We start from the raw sequence: 16,968 nt of genomic DNA, 5'->3' as shown, positions 1-16,968 counted from the left end.
GGCAGCGCCTTGCGTGCCCTGACAAATGGCTCCGTGTACCATTTGTGGCACGTGTGCCATAGGTTTGCCATCACTGCCCTATACCGTTTCAGACAAATAGCTATCCAACATCTTCTTAAAGACTTCCAGTATTGGGGCATTCACAACTTCTGGAGGCAAGTAGTTCCACTGATTAATTGTTCTAACTGTCAGGAAGTTTCTCCTCAGTTCTAAGTTGCTTCTCTCCTTGATTAGTTTCCACCCATTGCTTCTTGTTCTACCCTCAGGTGCCTTGGAAAATAGTTTGATTCTCTCTTCTTTGTGGCAACCCCTGAGATATCAGAACACTGCTATCATGTCTCCCCTAGTCCTTCTTTCTATTAAACTAGACATACCCAGTTCCTGCAACCGTTCTTCATATGTTTTAGTCTCCAGTCCCCTATACACACACACACACACACACACACACACACACACACACACACACAGAGAGATTTTCGTAGATTTTCACGAGTGTAGGTATGCTGGTCTTGTATTCGGGTCTTTTCCCGTGTAAGATTGAGATTGTCTTGGCAACGTTTCAGCAAGGTCTCACTCACCATCTTCAGGCTGGGTTTTGGTCTTAAACTTCTCGGAGCTGCTGCCTTTCTATAAATCTTGGTGGGTGGGTGTGAAGTGCTGGCTTTGTTTCAGTAAGTGGAATGATTGGTCATGTGGTTGTATCATAATTGGTAGATTGGTGTTGATTGGTACTGGCTGTGGGTCCATTGTTGTTTTATGTTGTAACGGCCCGGGTGATGGGTGGGGCTCCTTTGTTGACTAGGGCTGGTTTCCAGATGTCTGGTAGGTGGGAGGTATCGTCATGTTTATTCATGTTGTGGGGGTGTTTCTCTATTTCTCTATCTATGGAAGCTATCGAAATAGAGAAACACCCCCACAACATGAATAAACGTGACGATGCCTCCCACCTATCAGATATCTGGAAACCAGCCCTAGTCAACAAACGAGCCCCACCCACCACCCGGGCCGTTACAACACAAAACAATGGACTCACAGCAGCACCAATCAACACCAATCTACCAATCATGATACAACCACACGACCAATCATTCCACTTACTTTTTTGAACAAAAATTTTATTAGTTTTACAAAATTTTTAGGAAAAAGGGTGGTGGAAAGGGGTACAAATTATGGCAGCTACATTGTGCAAGAAATGGCACTCCCCCCTACTCTCATAATCCTCACTTGTTAATACATTAAGTAAAATACTACTTAACAATTTTTTGACAGCATATTTACCTTATATCTTCCAATATTTTCAATCTATTTTATATCCAACAGAAAAAAGAATTCCCTGTATCAGCAATTGCAGTGTTTTTCTAAGTCACTTTTGTGATCTAGGTTTTCTCGATGCTGCCTCTTCCCCCACCACCAGCAAAGCTCCAGCACCTCCCATGTCTTGTATATCCCATGTGATGTCATCAGTTTTATCTAGGAGCACTTTGTTTTTTTCCATGAAGGCCTCAGCCTCCATAATTGTATTAATTCTAACTCTAGTGTCCTCCCAAAATATCAGCATACCTTCTGGGAGAAGCCATCTAAACCAAATCCCTTTCTGGTATAATTTCTTCGCTAAAAGCGAAATTTTTTTCTTTTATCTCTAATTTTCTTTGGAATTTGTTTCAGAATGACTATCTCTCTATCCTTGTATTTTAACACTTGCCCCCTTTGTGCACTCAGAATCTCATCTCTTGTAGTCTTTCTAAGAAATTTAATGTGAACCTCCCTTGGAACATTGTGTGTTCTAGCGTAGGCTGAGTTGACTCTATAGGCCAGGTCAATATCCCATCCCATCTGTTGTCTTTTTTAATATATTCAGCCAATAGCTTTCCCTCAGATCTTCATCATCAGCCTCAATTACATTTTGAAATCTAAGAAAAAAAGACATCCTTTCAAACTCCATTTTTATCTGATGGTTCTCAAGTTCTTGGTTTCCTCTCTGGACCCCCCTCACCTCCCTCCTCATCTCAGCCATCCCCTCCTCCAAAAGTTCCAGTCTCTGTGGGTTTTGAGCCGTTCGGTTTTGGTTGTCTCTGAGTTGCTCATTCATTTCTTTCAGTTGATTTTTCAATTCCTCCTGCCCCTTTAAGATCTTTTGAAGCAACTGCTGGGTTAGGTCCTCCTCAGGGGGTTTTTGTAGTAGAGATGTTAATGTCTGTTGTCCACTGGGGCTAGACGTTGAAGATGTTGGAGCAGAGCCAGCAAAGCCTGGTTTCCCAGGTGGGGGTCTTTTCGGTGCCATCTTAGTAAAGAGAAACTCAGAGGTGTCTGTGTCCATAAGATGGGGTTGCAACGTGAACAGGGGATAGCTGAGAGAGATCACGAGGCAGGCAGTCCAGACAATAGACAACTTTTCTATAGTTCAAATCCAGACAATAAAGTCCATCAGTCCAAGTCCAAGGTGCAGTATTTCAAGAGATATTTCTGGGTGTCACGGAGACAAAGACAAAATGCCAGCAATTTCTATGGGTGGAGTCAAATTTCACAGTGCACAAAGACAACGGAAGTGTGCCATCTTGCCTTGCCAGCACGGGATCAAAAGGCAGCAAACTAAAAGTTTTCAAAAGTTTTCAAAAGAAATAGATCATCACTTCTCTTTCACAATTGCAGCAGGGTATTCACCTGCTTGCTTGCTATGAGTGTGATTAATCATTCCACTTACTGAAACAAAGCCAGCACTCCACCCCCACCACCAAAATTTATAGAAAGATGGCAGCTCCGGCCATGCTTTAAGCCCAAAACGCAGCCTGAAGATGGTGAGTGAGACCTCGCCGATATTAGCTTATCAGGTTACAGCTTATTAGATAAAGCATTGCACAGTGCATTTTATTGATCTGCAAAAACCCTTTAGTATACCGTGATGTCTGTTACTCATATTAAGGCTCCTAATTCTTTTGGAACTAGATGTGATCATTGATAGTTGCTGCCAACATTTTGTCACCTCGTTCTTTGTCTCACCATACCAGACTGCCAAGAACACAACAGTGATTGGGAAATCAAGTATTTGAAATCAGCTTTAGTAGCATTTGTACATTAGGTGATGCCAGCCAAGCTAGGCAGCATTAATCTAGCTGAGGAATAATGATTGAGATCAGTGGTGGGATTCAAATTTTTTTATTACCGGTTCTATTACTGGTGGCTTTGTGGTCATTCCAGGGGAAGGATACTGCAAAATCCCCATTCCCTCCCTAACTCTCACAATTTCCGCTATCGGTTCTCCAGAACCTGTAAGAGCTGGATGAATACCACCTTTGATTGAGATGTTCATTTATATGGAAACATGTATATTAGAAAAAAAGGAGAGGAGGGATGCGGTAGCTCAGGGGCTAAGATGCTGAGCTTGTCAATCAGAAAGGTAACAGTTTGGTGGTTCGAATCCCTAGTGCCGTATAACGGAGTGAGCTTCCGTTATTTGTCCCAGCTTCTGCCAACCTAGCAGTTTGAAATCACATAAAAAATGCAAGTAGGAAAATAGGGACCACCCTTGGTGGGAAGGTAACAGCATTCCGTGGGCCTTTGGCATTTAGTCATGCCAGTCACATGACCACAGAGATGTCTTCAGACAGTGCTGGCTCTTCAGCTTTGAAATGGAGATGAGCACATCCCCCCTAGAGTCAGGAATGACCAGCACATATGTGCGAGGGGAACCTTTACCTTTACTTAAATTAGAAGAGGAAACTGGTTAAAATTAAATTTTAATGAGCCAACACACACAGCATATTTATGTATATCTCACCTTTATTGTTTTTAGCACTCCTAATACTCCTTCCTCTTTCTGTTTTTACACTACCTTGTGTAGTGGGTTGGGCTGAGGGTGAGTGGCCCACAGTCACCCAGCTGCCTTTCAGAACTAAGGCAGGACTACAACTCACCACCTCCTAGTTTGTAGTCTGGCACCTTAACTACTACATCAGCCTGGCTCCCATAATAGATCCTTTGATCTGGAGAAATTCAAATGTGAATCAATATTGAATTAAGTGTTTCTCTTAATGCCCAGATGTAAACATATTTTCACTGTTATAATATTAGTAATAGTAGTTTTGCTTTTCCTCCCTGAATGGGTCACTTTGATAGATCAAGAATATTATTATTTACTGTTCTATTAAAGAACATGCCCCTGCTTATGGTGATTTCCCAATTACGTTTTAAAGGACCTGTAATTTTGCCATACATTAACATGTTTATCTTTTATTTTTTTAAAAAAAAAGTTCCTTGGTATGACTTCTTCCCAGGAGAGAGCTGTAATTAAAAAGAAAATTAAAGAAATGAAAGCAAATCTAGAAAAAGCCCGCAAAGCTCAAGAGAAGATGGAAAAGCAAAGGGAGAAACTTAGGAAGAAGGAAAACGATCAGTTTCAAAGGAAGTGCAGAAAGCTGGAAAAGCAATCATCGGAACCAATTCAGGGGGCTAATGAGCAGTAAGACACTAGAATTCACTGTGCTTTCTAAGAACATGAAGACGGTTTCAGAAAATCAACCGTGAACACTGTTTTCTTCATTAAAAAGAAAGCTTTGCACCGGTATCTGAAGCTTTACTTAAGGGAAACAAATCATGATTGGCTATAGCAGAGGTCTTCGAACCTGGCAACTTTCAGACTTGTGGACTTCAAACCCCAGAATTCTCCAGCCAACTCTGGGCTATAGTTTCCTTCCCTGTAAACATGTGGATACTTGGGATGTATTTGGCAATTCAGATCACGGTTGCTTTATTTTTTATTGATTCAGCAACCCAGGTGGGGATGTTACTTCTTTCACCTCTCGAAGCTGCCCTGACATACTTGTCCTCGTTTGCATTGGGCCTCCTTGTTTGTCTTCAGAGACAGAATTATGTAACTTTTACACTATAAAGTGCCCTGGAAACAGGCCAGGGTTAAAAGAAAAGATTCAATGGATCTGCAAAGGGGAATAACCAGCTGAACTGTGTATTAGTGACTATACATGGATAACAACACACATCAAATGTTTCAATCTTTTCCTCTGCAAAGTGGGCTGCATGTTACATCAGTGCTGAGAGAGGATTCTGCTTCATCCCAGCACAGTGCCATGTCAGGATCTGGAATGATACTGAAATAATAAGTGCAACTGGGTTCAGTCACCCCCTTGCATTTCAATGGGGAAGGCAGTCCTTTTGTTATCAGCACCCCACATTTCTCCCCTCCCAGGAACGGTAGCTAAGGAACAATGAAAGCAAGGCCTTAATGTGCTGTGTGACACTAGAGAGTAACATTTATTCTCTGAATTTATATGTATAGTTGGATTTCTAAAATCTAAGTCGGTTTGTAATAAAGTACAATTTTTCAATGTTTACCTTGAGGAAGGTATTTAATTACACTTTCCAGCATGCTACCCTTTTCTTTTCTTCTTTTTCTTAAAAGAATTAACATTTATTTGATCGGCAAGATGATATACCTTTTGACTTTCCTTAAACCAGAAACCGAAGTTGATTATATTCCTTGGCAGAACTGAGGTTTTACCTGCTGAAATTGACTTTCAAAGTCACTTTCAAATGTTTTTCTTTTCTAAAGGAAGGAAGGAATTTTTGCCATTTAAAAAGCAATGTGTTTTTTAAGCTGCCAAATAATAATAAAATATTGCCAACTGTCCCGTAATAAAATACTGGAGCAAAAGGCTATAGCTATAAAAATGTAGTTGGGATGTTTTCCCCTTAAGAAAAATAACAGGTAGAATTGAAAGCTCAGGCTTAAATAGGTGGGTCAAAGAACATTGTAATCTTTGACTTAAGAAGAATTATAATTCATGTTGTATTAAGGGGGTGATCCAGGTGAAAGTAAGTTTTTTAAGATTGTATTGATTTCATTGGAGAGGTTAACCATTCACTTAACTTATCCCTCCTTTAAAATCAATAGGATGTTTGTTTCCATTGTGGTCATTAATATTTTTCCAAATAATGAACTGTAGTCTCAGTTTCCCTTTTAATTGATTAAAATAATATAGATAATATCTGGTTCTAACTGAGTTTAGCATTACATAGAACTATGAACTGAAACGGAGTCTGTTTTGGAAACAAATAGGTGGTTTTAAAGAATGACTACTTTAAAAGAATTTTGTTATCATCATTTAGCTAGCATCCAGATTTTATTTAAGGCCTACCTGGACTTAATTCTGGAATTTTTACAAGAGAATTGCTTAACTACAGAAGCTCAACTTTCCATTTCAGTCTCAGTAGCTTTGTTATGCATGCTCTACTTGCGGTGCTTTGTATGCCATATGCATTTTATAATTGCCAGGACCCTCATTCCTCTCCAATCCTACTCAGTAATTCTATGTTTGTAATATTCAAGTTGAATCCTGCAGCTATAATAATAAAACCTTGCCAGCATATCTGATAACTTGAAGGTCCTAACATTTCCTTTTGAGCCAGAAAGGACCAAAAGTACAAAAGAAAAAGGGGGAAAAAAACCCACCAAATGGAAGACACTTGTCTTGGACAAAAAAGTCCTAAGAATGGTTAGAAACTGTTGGAAACTGTATGGTTTATTGCAGAAGTTAAATGTTCTGTTTGAGCAAAAGAAGGATATTTGAAAAACAACTTTCTTTTACCTCCGAAGTTAGTAATCAAATTAAATGCATTTCCTCTGTTTTTGTTAGGTTTATTGATAATTTAAGATGGATGCATATATCAGTAACATCTAAGGATATGTTACTCTACTTTATACTATTTATGTTCTTTATTTTGTATTTCTAAGATTCCTGAGGAATATGTATTGCTTGGTAGAATTATTTTATATTCCTTCTTGGTAAGTGTGTGATGCTGCAGATAACAAATTTGATGTATGTTCTGCAAATTATCCCCTTATTTTGTGTTTTGTGATAATTTTAGACCTGAGCGTTGAATTTTAAGTTTTTTAAAGTAAAAGTAATTATTTATACATAAGAAAGAAATATATGAAATTAACATTCCTGCTGCGTAAATAAAAGATACAGAACGGATCGAACAAAACCTTGAGTCTCCACTGGTAAGAGCCAAAAAATACCTTATTGTTGCTTTTCTTTTTGCCTCTTCATTTTCCTCCCTCAAGATGTTTGTGACAATGCTTCTAATCTTTGCCCATTAATCTTTTTTTAAATAGGAATTACTATAGTAAAGGTGAGCCTGGCTGCTCATGTCTGCCTAATAACAACACTATTCTCTTCACAAGTATACATTGTAGAAGACCTGCACTTCTTTAACTAGTGCTTGCTGGACAATTTGGCCTGCCGTGCCCCTGAACCAGTTGTATCGACAGAGCCATAGGCGCCACCATCTTGTTTTTTGCTTCTGCGCATGCACAGAATTATTTTACTACTGTGCATGTGCAACACAAGGCACATACACCCGAAGCACATCCCTGAGCAAACTGGCAGTAGCAGAAGCCAGAACCCACCCCTGGATGATATATCTTTGCTAACATCTATTGATTATCTGGATTGTTACAGGAAAACAGATAAATAAAGCAATAGATAAATGTATTGATTGTCTGGATTGTTGTAGTAGTTTTTAACATGAAGCAGAATTAAGTCTTCCTTCTTTTCTTTGTTAAAATCTTGAAGGATTCCAAAACAGATCAAATATTTATTAGGTTAGCTAAAAGACCGTCTTTTCCTGGTCACATCTACCGACCAATCAGAGTGGGCAGGCAGGGTATGTTGCATGTCCCCTGTCCTAAGGAGGCACCTCTGTCAGGACCCGGAAGAAGAGCCATCTCCATGGTGACTTCCTCCCTTTGGAACATCATTCTTGCAGAGATTAGATTGGCCTTGACTTCGATACTCTTTCACTAGGCCCTCAAGACCCTAGGTTTGCCAGTAGGCTGGGGGAACCCAGAATGTGATGGAGCCCAAGTGGCTTGTATGATTGATTGGTGTTACCAGGGAATGGTGGGGGATGGCTTATTGGTTTTTATTGTTTGTATATTGGGTGTTTATTTTTGTAAGCTGCCCAGAGTCATTGACCACAAGTGGGCAGCTATGCACATTTTCTTAAATAAATAAAATAAATGTACCCACAACCAAGCTGTATCCAGACTACTAGAGAAATAGTACTGTATTTTTCAGAGTATAAGACGCACCGGAGTATAAGACACCCAAGATTTTGAAGAGATAAATTTTTTAAAATGTTTTTGCATTCTGCAGGACTCTGCATGTCTCTTTTTTGTGGAAAATGGGGCATGCAGAGGGTTTGCGAGGCCTGCAAAGTGCTCCTGGGGCTGGGGCGGCAAAAACAGCCTGTTTTTCACCATTTTTGCCCTCCCCAGCCCCCAGGAGCACTTTGCAAGTCTCCCAAACCCACTGCATGTCCATTTTTGCGAAGAGGGTGAGGTTTCAGGAGGCCAAAAATGCTGTATTCAGTGTATAAGTTGCACCCAGATTTTCACCCTCCTTTTTGGGGGGAAAAGGGTGTGTCTTATACTCCCAAAAATATGGTAACTGGAGATGAAAGAAGTAAAACTAAAAGAAGATTAGCAATCCCTGCCTCAAAAGATTGAGGTCCTTCTCCATTCCTCTCTTGCCCAGGATTCATCTCTAATGTGCTTCTTGACCTTCACTTTTGTACTGGGAACATTTTTGTATATTGGTTGTTGAGTAAACCTTTACAAGACTCCCAATATCTATAAAGTAAAACTTTTAATGATACAGCTCTGACTTAAGATACCTACTGAGAAAAGCACCAGCACTTAGACTTATATACTGCTTCATAGTGCTTTAGAGCCCTTTCTAACCAGTTTACAGAGTCAGCATATTGCTCTCAACAATCTGGGCCCTCATTTTACCTGATCTTAGAAGGATGGAAGGCAGAGTAAATCTTGAGTCGGTCAGAATCGAACTGCTGGCAGCAGTCAGTCAGTAGAAATAGCCTGCAGTACTGCATTCTAACCACTGTGCCACCATGGCTCTTGAATGGGGCGAGGGAACCCATGTAACTCAGCAAATCCCACAGGTTGTCCAGCTAAAATATCTGGAAGAATAATTACTTGCCAAATAATCCTATGCACTGGTACTAGTTGATGTGTCTTTCCCTTTTTGAAATATGAGCTTTGTTGCTTTATTCTTGCATCTTTCCTGAACTAAGGCAGAAATGGCTAAAAAATTTACCTCTGCTGCTGATCTTTCATTAGCCTCGTGTGTTAATTAAAACAGTCGTGAAATTTAAAACCCCAAAAGGCTCCTTGAATTACTATTTAAATCTTTTTGTCCAAAGGCATTGGTTGACATTTTGCGGTTGTTCAACTTAAAGTATAGAGGACAAATCTTTAGCGAGGATGTGTTATTTACAAAGACACAGGGTGACCTCTGCCTTACTGCCTGCCATCTGCACTTTGGCTTACTCACTGGATTTGGTCCTTGACATGAAAATAATTTGTCAGATCCAGTGAGACAGTATCAAGTAACAGCAGTTTCCAGAGTGCTATCAAGCAAGCATCTTAGTGAAGAATGATTTGCATAACTAGCAGTTAAGGTTTTGAATCTTTTATGTCAATGGTCAATTTAGGCACTACTTTCATTATAATGTTCTCAAGCAAGGTAAGAAACGTATTTGTTTATATATCTTTACACAAGAGTCCACTTGGGTCACTGGTGGGTTCCGGATTCCATTCCAACCGGTACGGTTGGAACGACCCCAGGGTTACCCATATGCACGTGCGCAGCATGCACAAGCATTGTAACTGGAAACGACGCTTCCGCAAGCCTCCGCGACGCTCCAGCTGCTCAGCAGAGCATCACAGAGGCACTGTACGCGCCATGCGTGTGTGTGGAAGTGCCGGCAGCTTTAAAACACAGTAAGGAGTTCAGGCAGGCAGGTGGACCCTCCAGAGCACCGTACCGGAACGGTACCCGGTGCTCGAGGCAGGCTCCGGTACGCCCTCCGGTACGCCCGGACCAGAGCGTACCACCTGCAACTCACCACTGACTTGGGTGTAAACATTTAATTATATATACAACCCATCAAGCCCTAAAAATGAATTTAGTCATGCACTGTTCTGGGAATTAATAAGTGAAGCTGCCTGTTATAAATTTAATAATGTGGGATCTGAGATTTTAGGAAAATTCTGCTTTGAAGTTACATTTGTTAATGTTCCTTCTGGATATCTTTAGTATCAACCATATTTATGTGGCTAAATCATACTCAGTTAATGACTCTTCTTGATTTTATTGTATTTGTGTGATACTGGAACAATATCTATTTGGATGTCTGTGATACGGCTCTGAAAATGCACTGTCCAACAATCTCTTGTATGTAAGAAGAGGCATTCTTGTAAGAGACTTTTGTGGGTGTAAATTATGCAGTACACATAACTTATTAATCACTGAAAATTATTTTTTAATTGTTAATTATTGATTCTTTCATATGAACTTTTAGAAAAGACTATTATGCAATAACTAATTATTTCAATACACTTGCTATCCTTATCATTTATATGATTCTGTAAGGGTAACAGTAGAAGGTGCAAGTCATCTGGAAGACAATCGTAACATGCATCTTTCTCATGGTAAACCCCTCCCCCCTTCCAAACATGTCAGGTAAGTCACCTTAGAAAGATGTCAAAATATGTATTCATAACTTATTCGTATTCTCCTGATGTCTTCATAATGCTGTGACAATCAAGACAGAAAAGAAGTAAGAAAGCTTATAAAATCTAGTGAAGTTATGCTGATTCCTGGTGGAAGTGCTGCTGTGTTATCAATAATTTCAGAACCCTGAGATAACTTACAGTGGACGTGTGGTATTTAGGGCTAGGATTAACTTGAGTCTATTGAAGCTGACCCCATAATGGACAAAAAATAAAATGAAAAGGAAGGAAACTAAGTCAGTACACTGAGGAAATTCTCAAAAATGCTCACTGTTACACATTTTAGTTCCTGTTTTTGTAAAGCCATATTCCAGAACAAACTATATTCCTAAATTAAAGCAGTTTAAATTCAAATCCTCTTTATGCCTGGGTCCTGTGGCTTTAAACTTTGTTTTGTTGGTCAAAAAGGAATAAATGGCAGAGCTATTTTGGAGGTTGTAATGTATCAATTGCATGTAATCCTGATATTTCATTTTGTACATCTGAGTGTCAGATCTTTTTGCATGAAAGATGCTGAAGCGCTATGTTTGTACTTTCTCAATTTCTCCTTAAATAAGTTCCCAGAAAAATATTCTCTCTACATTTGGAGGCATAAAACAAAAAAGGCAGTTTCTGTTTGTATTATGGATTTTTGAAGTTTGTGATTGATTTGTTGGTGTATATAACTTTATTGACAACAAGTATTGTTAGACAATGAATGCAATAAAAAAAACTTTAAAACTCATCAGCTGAATTGGTCATTTTGAAGTGTATAGTCATCATCTTACCTAAGTTACAGAAAAAATCCAGGCTGAAATGTAGGTCATTCTATCCATAATGGAAAACAAAATGAACTTCAATCTTGAGCTAAAAGTATGCTGCTCCTCCAGGAATTCTTGGCTTTTTCTTCAGAAAATGTCTATAATCTTTTAGGACTTGTGAGTAAAAATCATGCCCCATTCCCATGCAATTTTTGGAGGTTCTAGTTTGCCTCCACACCTCCAAGAATTGGGACAACAGTGTGTGCTTTCTAGATTAATTGTTGGAGCTTGTTGAATGCTGGCATGTCACCCAAAATGTGGCATGATACTTTTGACATGTATGTCATAGGTTTGCCATCACTGAATTAGTTCCAGTTGTTCTATGGAGTGGAGCTAACAGGGTTCTTGCAATCCTTTTTTTAAAAAAACTATCAGGCTAATTACATAATCATTGTATAACTAGCTACCATGTCAATGTACCTTGGTTTTTCCTTTTATACTTAGGCACCGATCATTTATGGTTGGAAGTATTGTTGCCCCAGGATGGAGTGGGTGAGAGTAAAACAGAAATATTCAAGATTGCAATTACAAGCAACTCACTTGTAACTGTTTTTTTTTTAAGGCAATGGACAGTAAAAAAAAAAAAAAGCAATAAAAGTATTATAGGAAGGGAAGCCAATACATTTTATAAAACAAATAAATAAGTAGAATTCATTTTTCCATCAGACCTTTTCTCTTACAAAAGAGTTCAATTGTTACCTATGCATCATAGAATCAACAGAAAGCTAAACTATCTTGAAATAAGCTGTCCTGATCACCAATTCTTGCTTTGTTTTCAATTGTCTCTGTTCCAAGCATCCAGCAGATGTCACACGCTTTGATGTTGCTCTTGGACTATGCCAGGCAAGGGACAAAATATCTACAAAGACATACAGCTGAGGAAAATTTAAACTATCATACTCATAGGCAGGGCCGGATTTAGATGAAAAGAGGCCCTAGGCTATTCCACTTATGGGGCCCTTTCACCTCCCAATTTTAAGTTTGTAAATTACGATGAGAGATAATAAAATACATCATTACTGTGATATATATCAATATATTAAATGAAACATGTAATTGGTACTAACCTTTATAAAAAAATGTGACATGGATAATAAATAAAAATAAAAGGCCCCTCTTGATCTTGAGGCCCTAGGCTGAAGCCTAGTTAGCCTATAGGAAAATCCGGCCCTGCTCATAGGTTGGGAAGAAGAGGAAGAGAACGGTAAGAGCAAAACTGAGTTAGTACGCCATGTTTGTGCTGTTATTAAGAGCAAGTAGAGATATGCACTTAACCACCCCCAAGTAATATTAAAAGGTCATGGTGATGTCACTTACAAATGAAAATGGTTCTTTTGTCCTTAGAAATGCATTTTGCACTTGTACACTTAGCTTTTCTGAATAAAAATAAGTCTATGGAAAGTCCATAATAAGAGATCAGTTCAAATTCAACATATTACATTCCTGCAGAAAAACCTCTGCTTATCTTTGTCCAGTAGAGGGCACCATTCTCCACCAGAATTAGAATTGGAACAGAACTAGGTGAGCATATTGTTCTGTTAAATTCACCACTACATTACACACACTGCATGAAAGATGGGAAATCAAAATATGAATTTCAATTCGTGTGAATCAATTCCTCTGAAGAATGGTTGCAGGAATTGAGTACTGTATTTTTCGGAGTATAAGAGGCACCAAGGTTTTGAAGAGGCAAAAATGAGCAAAAAACCGAGCCCATTTTTTGTCAAAAAAGGGCATTAGGAAGCTTATAGAGTGCTCCTGGGGGCGGGAGAACGGCAAAATTGAGCAAAATATGGCCCATTTTTTGCTTATTTCTGCCCTACCAAGCCCCCAGGAAATCTCTGAAAGCCTCCTACAAGCTATGCACAGTCATTTTGGTGAAGTGGGGGGTGTTTCAGGAGGCCAAAAATGCTGCATTCCGTGTATAAGATGTACCCAGATTTTCAGCCTCTTTTTTGAGAGAAAAAGGTGCGTCTTATACTCCGAAAAATACGGTATGTTTAGTATAATGAAATGAATGATTAGGAGTGACCTGATAGCAGTGTTCCAATATTTGACACAATTAAGAAGGGGTCAACCTATTCTCCAAAACACCTGAAGGCAGGACAGGAAGCCATGGATGAAAACTGAACATGGAGAGAAACAACTTGAAATTAAGGGGAAACTTTCCAATGATAAGAACAATTAACCAGTGGAACATTTTGTCTTCAGAGATTGTGGGTGTTCCATCACTGCAGCTTTTGACAACCACTTGTCTAAAGTGGTATAGGGCTGTGGTGACAAACTTATGCCACAGGTGGCATGCTGAGCTCTCTCTGCGGGCATGCGAGCCATCGTCCCAGCTCAGGTCCACTGTGAATGTGCGTGTGCCTCCTGCCAGCTAGCTGATGTTTGGGTCTCTGCCATGCATGCATGGGGGAGGGGGCTTGCGGGAGATGCACACGCATGCACAGCAGATGGGAGGTCATGCATATAGGTGTGGGGGTGGGGGAGAGCATGGGGAGCGGAGTAGTCTGTTTTTGCTTCTAGGAGACTGAAGGGAGGCCTACTACGCCCAAAATGGAATGGGGGAGTGTCGGTGCTTGCGCGGGGGGAACGCGGGGGTCACATGTGAATGGGCAGGGGCGCGGGGGTTATAATGAACACATTGCATTATGGGTGCATGCATGTGCACGGGCTACGCATGCGCTTTCTGCATGCGATGACAAAAAGGTTAGCCATCACTGGTATAGAGTCTCCTGCTTGAGCAAGGGGCTGGACTAGAAGATCTCCAAGGTTGCTTCCAACTCTATTATTCTAATATATCAAAATGGTGGTTCTGACCCAGAAATCCCGAGCCCCTTTTCTGCATGCACTGGGCAATGTGATGCCTAATAAAAGGTCAGAGCTTTCATAGCAGGGTCGCAATTGCTTCTTGACACATCTTTGCAGCTGCCCCTGCTGAGTAGGAACTCTGACTGGGCAATTACCCACATGACCTGGAGAATATGCATGATTGGATTTATAAAAATCCATCAATAGCAGAAAAAAAAATAGAGCAAGTAAAAGGCTAGCAAAAAAGTTATACGGGAATTGGTGATCTAAAGCTTTAATGAGTTTGTTCTCATAATGGATTGTATATATGATGAACTGAAATGTAAACCACCTAGTCACACAAGGCTGAATGGATTAGTCAGTAAATGTGTGCTTCTTGGTAGAGCAGGTATTGGAAATGAGAAACAAAGGTAGAAGCATTTTAAGATCCACAAAAGATAAGAGAAAAGTAGTGAGAAATAAGCATTGGGGAAAAACAGGTCTGTCAATAGAAATATGCATCTGCCCACATTATATAGGAGAGAGCTAAGGATATGCCAGGACCATAAAGGTAAGTGGAATGCAATAGGAATGGGGGCATGTGTGCTTCAACGTAAGAGGATCAAAACTGAGTAGCGACTGAATGCAAAATCAGTATGAAAAAAGTACATTAATTGGAGTCACAAAGAATGAATGAGAATGATTGCAAAACTAATACCCAAAGGAAAAGTGAATGGAGAGGAACACTATGCTTAGATAAAGCCAATGAATTCCTTTAAAAAAAATCTAAATCTAAAGAAAGAAAATACTGTATTAAATGATGTATGAACAAAGAGTAACTAAAAAAAATACAGCGAAGGGTGTCTCATTTCTTAACTCCTTTTTTCACCAGAAACTTTGCAGCTAGCTTTTAAAATGAACTTTCATTTACAACAGCATTAAGAGCTGTATATATGCCTGGAAGACATAAATCATCATCCTTGGCTATTAACAAAGGATCACAAGCCAACCCTTTAATGGTTTTAAAATAATTTTGAACTTAGCATTTTGTTTGTTCCCACATCACATTTAAACTTGACAGTACAAAAATGTAAGATAGGATTAGAATCCTTGGTCCACCTAGAGGTAACACAAATTTGAAACTCAAATGCATGTTAGTAATAACTGATTGCTTTTCAATTTAGTTGGAAACAGTAGAGGGTTTGCAACATGTGAAAGTACTGCTAACCAACTTCAATTTATAAAATTATGCATTAATGTGTAGCTGGGACCAGAGTATGGATGTACTTCAGATTGGTTACCAAAATGCTTTGAAAGTATATTTTTATTTTCAGCATTTTTGTGATTTTTTTAAACATAACTTTTCAGGACAATGAAAGTTCAAGAATTCTGTGCCACAACAGGGAATTGATCCGCTGCCTGGTTAATGAAAGCACATATTCCTTCCATTCCAGAGTAGTTTATTTGTTACTGTGCCCAGTCTGTCCCCAAAAAGCATGAAAGCAGCTCCTACTTTATTCCAACTTTATTCAGCAAAACCCCTGTGAGATAAATTGGATTGAGAAAGTAACAATTTTAAATTATCTACATAATATGTAGTGAAGCTTTTTTTTTAAAAAAAAATGTAACTCCTAAATGACTAGGCTAGTACTATCAGGAAGAATTTCAGAATTAAAAGAATGGTAATGAAAGATCAGTAGAAAATAATTGTCTGAAAACAAAATTGGGAGATTGCTATATAGCAGGAAGATATTCTCACCATCTCTCTGCCTTCTTCCCACTTTTTTGTTGTTGTTAAGAGATGATCTTGACCCATCAATAGTCAATGCAAGACTGATTAAAAAGAGCTGCAGATGTCTTAATACACTTGACAATGGAAAAGTGCAAGATTTTGAGTGGAATAATTAAATGATGTTGGGTGGGTATACCAAACTTGGAGGGGATATTTTATTGTTTCTGGGCATCAGCTACTACTGGCAGCTAATTTGAAACTGAATGTTTCATTTAAAAAATATCAGAAATACGGTAGTTGCATTTCAGGAACTTCACAGAGGTAGGACCAAATGTGAAAGCTTTTGTGTACTTGTTAAAAAATCATTTCCTACATTTCAATAGAGAAAAGGTAAAGAGGTAAAGGTAGAAGATATTGGCAGCACAAAATATTCACGCTACAACATGGCAGCACTTTAGGAGAATGGAGATAGTTTAGCCACAAAAAGGCTTATATATATGAGACTGGTTATAAAACTGTGAAACCAGTGCAGCCTCATCCAGAGGCCTTCTTTTAATATTTGTGGCCGCAGACGAGGGAGTGGCTAAGCAATTTTATTTTAATACATGATTTGGCCAGCAACATAATTAAATAATGCATGTAAGAGACAAAGACCATCATAGCAATGTCTATCAGGACCATAGGCGGACTTATACTTCCAGGTAATTTCTGAACTACATTATGATTGATCCTTGGCTCTTTACCAGGCAATTATACTTTACTGAAGAAGAATATTCAAATTAGCCTAGAAAGAGAAAGGACAATTCATGAAACCATTCTAGATTAACTAGCAATCATCGCTACTTATAAAACTGAAATATGGTGCAAACAAACTACCATCATTCTGTTTCTGGTTGGAAATGGTTTAAATCTGCCTTGAATGATAAATAACATCAGTGGAGTAATCCGTTTGGTTCCCAGTTCCAGCAAGCAAGATAGAGATACCGTAACCCTGAAACTAATGAAATTGTCTTTGCTATAGGTTTTTTACACTA

At 39.0% G+C, this 16,968-nt stretch overlaps 1 protein-coding gene across 1 annotated transcript in view; it reads left to right on the top strand.

The window, feature by feature from the left end:
* PPP1R9A (protein phosphatase 1 regulatory subunit 9A) overlaps positions 1–5,484 on the top strand; it is a 98,922-nt gene extending 93,438 nt beyond the window's left edge. The window contains exon 15 of the mRNA XM_081971657.1: positions 4,248–5,484. Coding sequence (XP_081827783.1) covers positions 4,248–4,460 — 213 coding nt within the window. The 3' untranslated portion in view covers positions 4,461–5,484. The remainder of the gene's footprint in view (positions 1–4,247) is intronic.
* Positions 5,485–16,968: the final 11,484 nt, after the last annotated feature.

This window comes from Natrix helvetica (assembly GCF_964273705.1).
Source record: "Natrix helvetica genome assembly, chromosome: Z".
NCBI classification, from domain to species: Eukaryota; Metazoa; Chordata; class Lepidosauria; order Squamata; family Natricidae; genus Natrix; species Natrix helvetica.
The sequence above is the reverse complement of the archived record's forward strand: the minus strand, read 5'-3'. Positions and strand labels throughout refer to the sequence as shown.